At 42.2% G+C, this 13646-nt stretch overlaps 1 protein-coding gene across 1 annotated transcript in view; it reads left to right on the top strand.

The window, feature by feature from the left end:
* LOC142203800 (electrogenic sodium bicarbonate cotransporter 1-like) overlaps positions 1–13646 on the top strand; it is a 99471-nt gene that overhangs the window by 58948 nt on the left and 26877 nt on the right. Inside the window, exons 13-16 of the mRNA XM_075274849.1 lie at positions 481–663; positions 5333–5446; positions 6586–6747; positions 9922–10100. Coding sequence (XP_075130950.1) covers positions 481–663; positions 5333–5446; positions 6586–6747; positions 9922–10100 — 638 coding nt within the window. The remainder of the gene's footprint in view (positions 1–480; positions 664–5332; positions 5447–6585; positions 6748–9921; positions 10101–13646) is intronic.

The raw sequence follows: 13646 nt of genomic DNA, 5'->3' as shown, positions 1-13646 counted from the left end.
GCGGTACCATTGACACTTGTGCAACCTTCTTTGAAGTTCTCTATAGATACATACCCACTTCTTCATGACATACAACTTTCTCCATACTGTGCACAAAGTCAATAAATGTCAACAGTCCACAACAAAAACTAAATCACTGTCTGCTGCTCTCCTTTTGTGCAACTCACAAGTAGAAGAAGTAATTTTAGTCACAAATGAACTGATGTAACATTTTCAATCCTGCACAGCAAAGACTAGGAAGACAGTGACCTCACCTTGCTAAAAGATGCCTATAAGATGCTTAAGATGTAGCCAACAGAAATGGAGATACTTACTTGATTAACTGTTGTACTTTGTAAAAAAAATAAAAAATAAAAATAAATATATAATATATATATATATATATATATATATATATATATACATTACAGTAATTGGTGTTCCTTTAACTTATTTCTCTTACAGTTTCTCTCTATGTATAACTGCTTTTTTTCTCCACAGAATCTGGAAAATTCTGTAAACCTGACACAAGGACAGTGTACTGAGTTGGGTGGACATCTAAAAGGAAACAGCTGTAATTACATACCTGATGTTTTTCTAATGTCAGTTATTCTGTTTGTGGGCACATTTATTTGTTCTTCATCTCTAAAGAACTTCCAAACAAGCAGATATTTATCTACATCCGTAAGTGGCATAAAAATGCTTATGTATAGAAATGTGCACATTGTCTTTAAATGAAGTTTGTCAGCAGCAAATTTGATATGAAATGAAACACATGGCCATATAGTGTTATTCACACCGAACAATATATTACCTTTGTTGTGGGAAAAAGGTCTTACATCAAGAAATGTATTTTTCTAATAATGCTATAAGACTGCTCATGTCTCTGACTTCATGAAATTCCCCTGTGCATGTACAGCTCATTCTAAAGATATAGTATGCAGGTGTGGGATCTTTTCCAACACATACGCAATCAAGTCTCCTGAGACGTTTAAGAGAGAAGCATCGAACTACATTTGCGCCAGATGAGAGATACATTGTGCGTATGCAGGATTTCAGAACTGAGGTGTGTGGCCATGTGGGACTTCACAAAGTCAGTTACAGTCAGGTTGGCAGTCTTAGACAGAAGAAGGAGGTGATATAATACTAGCAATCAGGGCTGTAAGCGCCCTGGTTACTAGTGTTATCCTCGATTATCCCTCCTTTAGCGATGTGTCTTGCCTTTGATATATGCACTAATAGCCAAGGTCCAGGGATCACATGGGTAATCCAATGAAGAGGCTTTCGTAAGCAAATGTCACACTGGTTCTGGGGGTTGTGGGGTTGGTTGCAGGGTTCCACACCTACCTTTAGTATGTAAATTGCCTCAGTGGTTTCTGAATAAGTCCGTTTTTATTCACATGCTAATGAGCTAGCAGCCAGCACAGGAAGTTCCCAGCAGCACTCCTCTCTTCTATTATCTCCATGTGTGTGTGCAGGAAGCTGAGTCATCATCAGCAGCAGCCTGTGCTGAATACATCCATAGGAAACAATAGCAAAGAGGTGCACGATGCATTGCAATTGCCTAATATAAAACACCCCCCGAAAATAAGATATCCCCCAAAAACCTTTGCAGCCGGCTGAACACTGTGTGCGATGTTCTGTGTGCACAGGAAAGCCGGCTGCTGCCTCTGCTGTGATACCATATGTTGTATGGTATCACATACAACATATGGTATCACAGCAGAGGCAGCAGACAGCTTTCCTGTGCACACAGAGCACAGCGTTCAGCTGACTGAAATGCCCACGTAGTGAGGCTCTCCAGCACACCGCTGGAAGCCTCGCTAAGCCCCGCCCAGCACTTCCGCTGCCGCAACCAACAGCAGCACCAGCACTGCTACGAAGATGGGGAAGGTAAGTAGTATACCTTCCCCCCCTCCCCTACACTACCTACCACCGGCAGTCATGCCGGTGCCCCGCTAAGGATGTGCCAGCATGACTGCCGTTTGTCAGCCGCTCCATAAGACATCCCCCGAAAATAAGACAGGTCATATATTTAGGAAGAGAATTTAACCTTTTCGCTGCCAAGGGTCTCTGGAAATTTTGCACCTCCTGTAGCCAGAGCAATTTTCACAATTTTGAGATGGATAAATCAAAGCTAAATTGCAACATTAAAAAATCATCCAACTCCCCCCCCATACTTATATTTTTTCTTAAAGTAGACACCTGCAGCATTGTCTCAATGCCACTTGGTACTGTATACGAACAGGCACCTTTATGCAATTTTGATTTAAAGTGAATGTTTTATGAAAAAATGCAACTAAATTTATATTAGCTGTTAAAAGTGGAAACCAAACAATAAATTATATGCACCAAACCTCCTAAAAATAAGAATTCAACATGTGCAGAGTTCATTCATATTACTATGTCCTGCACCCGCATGCACGTGTCTTCAGAAAATCACTAGTACTGGAAGGAACAAAAATCTGCTTTGAAGCTGGAAATGCTAAAAAGATATCATCCTATAAAATGTAGGGCATACACACCGTGAAAAGCAAGTGAACCCGTAAACCCTATATATTTTTTGAACGTAGAGAACCTGAAGATTACATATGTCTCAATGGGTCATCAATAGCCACATCCACCTTCATGCAACTTTGTGACAAAATTTTCAAAAATTTTGGAAAAAATGCACTAAAACACATATTTGCACCTAAAACTCATGTTCAATCTCAGATTCATATACAAAATACATTTAAAATAATAGCTTATGGTGTATACAATGTGTATATATACTATATGTACCGCAAACATCAACTACAACAACAGCTAGGACTCCCAAAAACCCTAATCCAGAAGAAGGGCAGGATTTTGCTGTTATTCACTAATATGTTAAAAAGCTATACTGCACCTAGCAAACTGTGACTGTGATACCAAAATCTAACATTTTTGAGATTGCACAGCATACCGTATATAAAAACACAACCACCTTCATGCAATGTTGCGGCAAATAGAGATTGCTAGCAAAAATTGCACAAAAATTCAAATTTGTCACTAAAGTGTGACTCAAGCAATCCCTTTCTGCAAACACAATGTACTTTCCAAAAAACTGCAATATGTGAGGAGTTCATACATACCACACATGTATATATTTACAGGGGCGGGTGTTAAAGAAACGCCAAAATCACAGAAATGCGCCATCCCATTTTGTGCATGCAAATTAAATAGGACTTTACATAAAAATATTATTTTTCATCCCCCTATAAAAATTTTAACAATCTATACATTCATCTCTAGTGATAATAGTTATTACTATTATTTTAGCATGTAACGGATATCGCTAGAGGCTTTTTTTACTCTAGAAAGCTCAGATATGGACAGGACAGGGTTTGGGTGAAATGTAAACTTTATTCATGACTTTGTATGTGTTGTGTAAGTGTTTGGTGAGACTTTTCTTTTTGGCGCTGCGACCTGGACAATGGTAAGCACCAATAACCTTCCTGATTGTGTTCAGGAGGTATAACAAAAGAATACCCCACTAGTAAAGCTCAGGGGGAATTATATTATACCTGTATGTGACAATCAGACAGCAAAAGTACAGTATACTCTCTGATTGACAGGAGGGTGGAAATAGGGACTAAATCCCTCCTCCCCCCCTCCTGGGGTCACATACTGGTTGTGCAAAAATCAGAGAAAATGCTTCCCTGTCTGTGTCTCTGTGCAAGTTGCAGCTGCTCCTCCTACCCCCTTCCTGTTTCACTAATGCTTCCCGAGACAGGAGTGGGGGACAATTTAAAGTCCTGTATCTCAGGACTCGTTTGGCCTATGAAGATAATTTTAGATTAATTTTAAAGATGATAATCTCTTCTTTAAAATGACACCAAGATCTTCATAACAACCCTTACAGATTTTTAGCGAATTGCTGTTAAATACGCTGTCGGGAATTGAGATCTTCAATGAGATCTAAATCCCCAATAACGTTTTCAAAAGTGAATAGCTTTGGCACAGTTAGGGTTAACGTGAAGAACTTGATATCATTTTAAAGATGAGATTATCATCTTTAAAATGTATCTAAAATTATCTTCATAGGCCAAACGAGTCCTGAGATATGGGCATTAGAATTAAGGATGTAGTAGCTACGTCCTCGGCTAGGCAAAAGACACCCTTGGAGGAGGTAGAGCTACGTGCTTGGCAGTGAAAGGGTTAATGTAAGACACGGTCATATTTTTGGGGAAACACAGTATAAACAGACAGTGTAAGATATAAACAGGCGCCATGGCACCTTCATACAGCGGATCAGTGGGGAATCACTGATTTCTTATTGATGATCTATTCTGAGGATAATCAATAAAAATGAGATGGAAAACTCCTTAATCTCTAGTGAATTCCATCCACACATTGTGGAAAAATACGCGCAGTGGACATGCTGTGATTTCCAAAATTGTTGTGGTTTTGGAAATCGCAGAATGTCAATTATACCTAGAGAAGCTGGCGCTTTCCTTATAGGTATAACGGAAGCAGAAAGTCCGCAGAGGAAACCTCTGTCGACTTTCTGTGAAAAGTGCTGTAGGAAAAACCTCGATTCGTTACCGCCATGGTTTTTCCTGCATGGTTTTTGTTTTTTGCTGCAGCCATTATGCGGGGTCTTAGCCTTAATAAAGCCCAATTGAATTGCCCCCTTATGTTATGCCCCTGATTACTGCTGACATAAATAGTGTGCCCCTAATGATCCCTTATATCAATGACCTCTTCCACTTGTAATGCCCCCTAATGGCCCTTATATAAATGACCCCACAATTGTCCTAATGCCCCCTATGAATCCTCCCTTATATTTACTCCTCCTAACAACCCCTTATACTATTAAATTACCCACAACTGCACTAAAAAAAAAAAAAGTTATACTCACCTACCTGCGATCCTTTGCTGAATGAACCCGCCGCTGTCCCCCCTTCTTCTCCCTCTTCTTACGCAGGGTCCTCGCATAGGACGTCTACATCACCACACAGGAAACTAGATGATGTCTCTCGCAGGCCTGAAGTCTCTTGCGGTTTACAAGACAAGGATGGGTTTTAACTAGATTGATGTCTGCAGACACTGATCTAGTCAGGCATTAATGGCAGCCGCCCCCTCTTGCTCCCGCCACCCTGCTAGCTACACCTCTGACAAAGTCATTGAGTCTTGAAAATAGTTTTAAATGAGTAGTAGTGTAAATGAAAAGTAGTGTAAAAAACATGAAAAAAGCCATAAATTACTTACTATATGCCCCGATATATTATTCTCATGACGGAATATATTAATTTTGGTTTATAATTTACTCCATTAAAAATATTGTATTCAGCTGATTTATTAGCGATTTCTGTATTTTTCTCCCTAGATAAGAAAGTTGACTGGAGATTTTTCGGTGATATTGACTATCGTTATTTTTTGCGCTATTGACATTATGTGTGGACTAGAGACCCCTAAACTTGTAGTTCCAAATGAATTTAAGGTAAGAAATGGTGATGGTTTCTAAAAGTCTTCATTTTTTGTGGACATAGTCCGGAGGTAGGTGTCGCGAGGTGGACGCCATGGCTGAATCAGCAGAAAGGGCAGCCTTTGCGCAAGCGGGAACAAACTGCTAGCACAAAAAAGAACGCTAGCGGTCTCCATAGACCTCTATTGTCAGGGGGTGGATTGTGAAGTGTATTCGGCATCAAAATCTGCCCCCTCTTGCCCCATGTGAACTAGCCCTAAGCCTGCCCAGCACTAACTAAACAGCAGCATGCCTCACTAACCCTAGTGTAAAATTGTGTCACCAAACGCAGTAGCAAACTGTGCAAACGTCCAGTCCAAGGGTGCTCTCTCTCCACACAGGCTGCAAAGCTGCCAGCCCTCCTTTTACTAGGGCTTCCTTCCCCAGTAAGCAACACCAGGAAGCCTCACATGGGACTAGGGAAAACCCCATAGTGGACTAGAGGTGTGGACTGGAAGACTCTCACTAACAACCTGTCCTCCAGTCCAGAAAATCTAGCCCAAGTAACTTAAATAAAGACTAAAAAAAAATACAAGAAAAGCAAAAGGTGGCACCACTGCATACACAAACAGATGATAGATGTAATCTTCAACAAGGGAAAATACTTGGTATGTGGTATAATGATGGATGCTATTCACATGAATGGGAGGTGCTCAACTGCTCACTAAACAGGTGCAGCAAAAAAGCAAAGAGAAAAAAAGCAGGGCACTCACCCAAAAGCGTCACTAAAAGGTTGCAGACTTAAATCTTCATTAAAATATCAATGTACAGCGGAGGAGGTATGCCTGGCTTTGCGTGAGCGCCTTGCTTTTTTTCTCTGCTTTTTTAACTTAAATAAAGAGCCTCAGCAGACTACATTCTACTAAAACATGGACTCTTATGGTTTTACGTTATCCCTCCTGGCTGAGGAAACCAGGTGAGATATACAGCCCGTCCACCACTTTACCACAATATATATATTTATAAACAGTGTGTGTGGGCTTCTGTGTGTAATGAAGAGAAAATGAAGGTGGGGAGATCACTTCAAACAGTTTTAGCTCAGAAAATTATAAAACTTAGAAACATTTTAGAGATTTTAAATTTATTTAATTCATTATTGTTTTTGTATTTTGCAGCCAACTAACCCAAATAGAGGTTGGTTTGTATATCCCTTTGGAGGAAATCCATGGTGGGTATGCCTTTTATCTGGCATTCCAGCAATACTGATCACAATCCTTTTATTCATGGATCAGCAAATCACTGCTGTAATCCTTAACCGAAAAGAGTACAAGTTGAAGGTAATCACTAAATAATGTTTTAATTTCTTTTCTATTCATTAACATTTCTAAAAACATGTATAGGTCATTTACTTCTCATTAACTAGTTTTATGATTGTTGTGTCCTTGCCACATGTCCCCTTGTAGTAGACATGTAGTTTGACATGCAGGTAAGCCAATCCAATTCAAACTAAACATGACTGTATGGCATACCTCCCAACTTTTGAAAAGTAGAAAAAGGGACAAAATGAGCATCCACTTTTATGTTGACTCCGCCCATTCTCATTCATTTTTCATGTGCTCCCACACAGTATAATCCTCCTACAGTCACCCGTAAATTATGTCCCCCCTCCATCTCTCCCCCAGTTTCATATACGCCCTTCATCTGCCCTTAGTTTCATGTCCCCCCTCCATCTCTGTCCCCAGTTTCATATCTCTCCAGCTTCATATCCCCTTTCTCTGGCAGTTTCATGCCATTCTCCTCCCCCCTTCATCTGCCCACAGTTTCATGTCCCCCTGTCTCTGCCCCAGTGTCATGCCGCTCTCCCCCCTTCATTTGCCCCAGTGCCATGCCGTTCTCCCCCCCTTCATCTGCCCCAGTGTCATGCTGTTCTCCCCCTCTTCATCTGTCCCAGTGTCATGCCGTTCTCCCCCCTTCATCTGCCCCAGTGTCTTGCCGTTCTCCCCCCTTCATCTTCCCCAGTGTCTTGCCATTCTCCCCCCCCTTCATCTGCCCCAGTGTCTTGCCGTTCTCCCCCCTTTCATCTGCCCCAGTGTCATGCCATTCTCCCCCCCTTCATCTGCTCCAATGTCATGCCGTTCTCCCCACCCTTTCATCTGCCCCAGTGTCATGCCCACTGAGGTGTTATTTATCCTACAGTAAGATATTATACTGCTTACTTCAGGGGGCACAGGTAGGGTCCGTCCAGGAAGGCAGCAGGCACTAAACCTGACCAGTGAGACCATTGCTGAGCGGCACAACAAACTGTAGTATGGCAGTGGCTTTGCTTACTGTAATTTGGGCTGCGTCAGATCAGGTCGCGTTGCTAGGGTGACCTGACTGACGAAGTGACGGAGGGGCACAGTTGACTATATTGGGCCAGGCCATGGAGAAAGCGCGCTTCACTTTACCTATTGGAGGGCACCACTTCTGTGCAAACTGCGCTGCTTTCGGTGTCCGCCTGTGTCCTTCTGCCACATCGCTTGTATGGGATGTAAGGAGGATACAGGAGGCACCGCTCCCGATGTCTGTGCGACCTGCTCTGCCTCCGATGTCCGCCTGTTGCATCGGATGTATGCGATGTAAGGAGGATACCAGAGGCAGGTCAGGCCACGCAGAGATAAGGAGCGGTGCCTGCTGTATCCTCCTTACATCGCATACAAGCGATGTGGCAGGAGGACACAGGTGGACACCGGAGACAGAGCAGGTCGCACAGACATCGGGAGTGGTGCTTCCTGTATCCTCCTTACATCGGATACAAGTGAGGTGACAGGAGGACACAGGCAGACACCGGAAGCAGCGCAGGTAAAGTGAAGAGCACTCCATGGCCTGGCCCAAGCTCCCCAGGAGCTCCATTATAAATGCACGCCTGCCGGCATTGTCGGCGGGCCGGACAGAACTGCTTGGTGGGCCACAGTTTGAGGACGCAGTTTGTTTACTTCGCAATGTTCCTGTTGTGTACCTTTACTACAACTCCCATGATTCCTTGGGCTGCATTCAGAGCTGACTCACTGCTCCTTCCCTGTTTGCCTAGTTATCTAGTGCCGCAAATACCCTAGAGTATACATAGTGAATTGGTTCTTGGTGTTAGAGGATGTATGTACATATATATTTAAAGAGAGAAGAGAGAGAGCAAATACTACAAAAAAATATATTGTTCTAACAGTGCAGCAGCAGTAGGTTTTATACCTTAACACCACAACGATTATACAGGGTCTATGTACCTAATAGGTATAACCAAAAAGGACATGGAAATGTAGGATACATTAAAACATAACTTATTTAACATGTAATAAAAGATCCAAGAAAAATATACTTGGATAGCCAAATATATAAATGACATGAGGGTAAAAAGTGGTTGTAGAAAATACAGCGTGATGCAAAAACTAGCGGATGAGGCTCACCCAGGGTTTAGAGTGTGCACAAACCCCTATTATGATGCCGGTAATCACTACTAGTATAATGGTATGTCCAACTAGTAAAAAATATCCCAGAGTCACCACCAATGTAGAGTATATTCAGACATCCCAAATAAATATTGAATCCAAATTGGTTGTAACATACATATACATCCACACACCACACAGAATAGGGTAGTAATTAGAGATGAGCGAGTACTGTTCAGATCAGCCGATTCGAACAGCACGCTCCATAGAAATGAATGGATGTACCTGGTACTTCCGCTTTGACGGCGGCCGGCCGCTTAACCCCCCGCATGCCGGCTACGTCCATTCATTTCAATGCGAGCGTGCTGTTCGGATCGGCTGATCCGAACACTACTCACTCATCTCTAGTAGTAATGTTTAAAATTCTAACTACCACTAACTGGAGGGCAAGATTGGTGTCCCCATCACTAATACTGACAACCACTAGATAGAAGAAAATTGAGCCACATTGGTGACGTAAACGCATCTATAACGGCCAAAAGTTATGTCTGACGCGTTTCAACTGATATCGTTCGGCCAGTTCATCAGAGGCTGAACGGCCCTAACACTCACTACGGAAGCTACAGTAATTCGCCTCCCGCAATGTTAGAGACAGCATTATGTGCATAGTATGCTGGTCGGCTGTGATTTGAAGCCACTTTATATCACAGCCAACCAGCATACTATGCACATAACACTGTCTCTAACATTGCGGGAGGACATTTTATATCTTGCTGCACACTGTTTCCTGTCCAGGAACCTTGTGGGCAACAAGGTATTTTTAATTTATTGCTTCCAAGTAACCCTCCAAAACTGCCTTTATTCTCTTACTGTTGCACATTAACTTGAGCAACAGCTGACTTTTACAATCTTGCAGAGTTAAATGTAGAGCACTAAGAAGACACATATATATATATATATATATATATATATATATATATATATATATAGTGATAATCGTATTTGATATGTAATTGATCTGCAACAGTCCCTTTTTCTATAATTATGCTGTATTTCAACATATTTATCATAAAAAAAATTATTTTGCAGAAAGGTGCAGGCCTTCATTTGGATTTCTTCTGCATATCTTTAATGATAATTGTAACATCATTCATGGGTCTTCCATGGTATGTGTCTGCAACAGTTATCTCTCTTGCACACATGAATAGTCTAAAAATGGAGACTACTATGTCTGCTCCTGGAGAGCAGCCAAAATTTCTTGGCATCAGGTAAGATTTCTTTTTTAATTTGGAGTAAAACATTTTTTTAGGCTAAGGCTCCACTGCGGAAACGCAGCATAAAAAACCGTAGAGAAAACGCTGCGTTTTCTGTCACGGAAAAAAACACGCATGTACATGCGTTTTTCAGTTTTGTGCTGCGGAAATTCATATGAGTTTTCTGTTGAGTTTTCATCACATTTTTGCTCGAGTTTCTCATGTTCAATAAAGGTAATTGAAAGGCTATGTTGAAAATCCTAAGGAATTATGGTCCTCTGCTATTTAGGCCGGGGCCCCACGGGCAGGAAACACTGTGATTTGGCCGCGGCAGAAACGCCGCGGAAAAATTGTGGCATTTTGAAGTACTTGAAAAGTTGATGGGATCCCATGTGAATCCCATGCCCACTTTGCGGGGGAAAAAAAAAATTGTAGCGCGGACATGCTGCCATTTCCAAAACAGTCACAGTTCTGAAAATCGCAGCATGTCAATTATATCTACGGAAACGCCGGCAGCTTTCCCATAGATATAATTGTAACAGAAAGTCCGCAGAGGAAAACTATGTGAACTTTCTGTTGAAAGCACTGCAGAAGAACTGCAATGTGTTCAGGCCGCGGTTGTTCCTGCAGCGCTTTAGCTTGGCTGTTCCGGCCCGTGGGGCCTTAGCCTCAACCATGCAAAACAGTGAGTTTTTTTCTGCGGATTTTGATGCTTTTCCACGGCGTTTCTGCAGAGTTTCCACAACACATTTATCATGCTGCGGTTTTCAAACTCCCCATAGAGTGTGAAAAATGCGAACATTTTGAATGCGAACATTTTTGAAAAAAAAAAAGCGAACGTTTTTGAAAACGCAGTTTTTCCACAGCGTTTTTTTTTTTTTCCGCAGTGTGGGGCTAGGATTAGACAAAATTGCATTCACTATGCTGGTACTGTAAAATGCACCATTTTTTTCTGCTGCGTTTCCGCCTAGTGGGGCTTTATACCTTGTTATAATAAACTTGAATTAAAACATGTATTTGGAATTTAAAGGTATTTTCCTTCCTTCAACCACGCTTTATATACTGAAGAGTACTCAATGTTTGATAAATTTCTGCGTTTCTCTTATGTCCTTATTTGCAATCAATCAAGCATTTAACTAGTTGTGTCTACTAGGTTTCTTGTACTGGTATCTGCTCTTCCTGTTCACTGATCATAAATAGGATGGCTACTGTAAGCCGATGGCTGGTCAGGTAATGGAGGGGGTGTACATCTCACCCAGACTACTCAGGTGGATGAGATGAGAAAACTCCAGGAATGTTTGTTCTCAGCAGACAACTTTCGTCTGCTGAGCATTTTCGTAAATGCTCAGTACTGGGCTGGATTTTTAGGAATGACAGGTAGTTTGGTAGTGGGACCTGTCATTCCACCCCCCCACCCCCCTCCAGTCCACACTTTGGGGAAGTTCCAGCAGTGATTCAGCTGCAGAGAGTCTCCTCATCAAGGAGGCTTAAGAAGCCAGCTCCAGCAGCAACACTTTGGCAGAGTTTGGCTGGAGAGCTGACAGAGAGGTCATATTTTCGAAGCTGTGTCCTGAGTGATTCAGCTGGCTTTTGGATTTCTGTCATTCTAGGTGAGGTAACCTATTCTATGTTTAGTTAGAGCCTAGCCGGGCAGGTATTTATTATTGTATTGTTTCCTTTGTTGCTGCACTACCTTTTTTGAGTGAAAATAAAACTCTACTTTTGTTTTGGACTAAACAATCTGAACTTGTGTGTCTATGCCACCCCACCTAGCAACCCCAGACCCTGACACTACTCATTAAGCAGAGATCACTGAGAAAATTTAAAAAGCCAAAAAAGATCTCTAAAACGGAACCTTTAATTAAAACAAATGATAAAAACAATGGAACAACAACCCTGTACTCGATATCCTGCCAAATATAAACATAAATCGTTAAAAAATGAGTAGCCAATGGTATTGGGCTTACTCCATCACCAATCCAGATGCACAATAGGGAGCAGTGTTGTACCCATCCCAGATAAATTCATATTAGCTGGCTGACTCAAACAATGCAGAGGGATAAATCCCAAGGCTATGGCTTAATGCCACACCAATGGGCTAAGCCTCTAAGAGAATAGTCCAGACAGATGTATCCCCAGCACTGCTATACCTAGCTAAAAAAGACCCTATGCATGTCTATAGAAATATATATCATCAGAGGTCTGATAAGCAAAACACACACCACCAGCTATGCATCCTTCTTTCCAAGGTACCTAAGCATTTGTTATTGTTGAAAGTTCATCCTATAGGGTTAGGTATTAATAGCCTGACCCAGAATGTCAGTGTACTGTATACCTAAACACTATGCTAAGACCACATGTCTATTTGTCTAATCATTAGGCCTATCTTCCTGTGTATGGGATACGGCAGATGTCCTAAATAGAATTGAAAGGCTTATCCTTGAGGATGGAGTATAATTGGCTATTCTCAGTGTGGGGGCTCTTTATTCCTTTTTTCCACTTGAGCAAGGATACAGAGCTGTCAATTGCTTCTTGAGTACTAGAGGGATGTAGTTTGGATTTCATAATCTCTTTGTCTTCAGATTTTTGAGATTTGTTCTGAAGAGAATTTTTTTTTTATTTGGAGGGCAGTACCTTCCACCAGTTAAAGGGTACAGCAATGCGAAGCCTGGTGGCCCCACGTATGTCAAGCTGGTGGTTGTGAAATAATGGTTTTTACTGATCGGCATCAGGCATGGTCTTCTAGGGTTGATCCGGGGCTGAGATATATAGAGGATGTGCTAATCTTTTGGCGTGGCAGTGAGCTCAAATTTTTGTGGAGTCCCTCAATGTCAACACCTTAGGGCCCCCAGGCCCCATCTGGTTCCTCGCAGCAGTATGATAGTGGTCAGGAAAAACCACTACATATCTTGTAAACGGAAAGGGGTCCAGTGCTATGTGATGCCTGTACATGCCGCCAGGCCCATTTCCAGTAGAAGCCTGCCCAGGGGTGGAGAGTTAAAAAAAACCTCATACCACCACCCACCTCTCCTGAGCTTCCAATGATTCCCAGATCTTCAGGCCTGTAGCCTGTTTTTGGGCCTCAGTGGAAACATGGGACCTGCCGGCATAATGACATCAGCGTGCCCCACGTGACTGCTGAGGCTCAATCACAGGCCCTAGCGGTGAAAACAGGTACACGTTGCCTCAGTCATAGGGAAAACAGGATCAAAGAGCATGCTGGAGAGAGCAGGAGCAAGGATGCCTAGGAGAGGTGAAGCAAGGTGAGTATAAAAGTGTTTGCTATGTTTATTCACCTCCCCTGAACTTCCACTTATTATACTTTGTGGTCTGCAGAGACCCTAGAGCCATGGTGGCGAACCTATGGCACGTATGTCAGAGGGACCATTCAGAGCCCTCTTTGTGGGTATGCATGCGATCATGCCAGTCAGCACTAAGATTGGTGAAAGCCTAGATTATCCAACCATTATACATATCGTTGATGGAAGGGGCCTGGTGTTATGTGATATATGTACATACTGCCGAACCCCATACCAATAGATGCATGCATGCCCATAACTA

The sequence above is a fragment of the Leptodactylus fuscus genome, chromosome 5, assembly GCF_031893055.1.
Source record: "Leptodactylus fuscus isolate aLepFus1 chromosome 5, aLepFus1.hap2, whole genome shotgun sequence".
Classification (NCBI taxonomy): domain Eukaryota; kingdom Metazoa; phylum Chordata; class Amphibia; order Anura; family Leptodactylidae; genus Leptodactylus; species Leptodactylus fuscus.
This window is presented reverse-complemented; position numbering and strand designations above follow the sequence as displayed.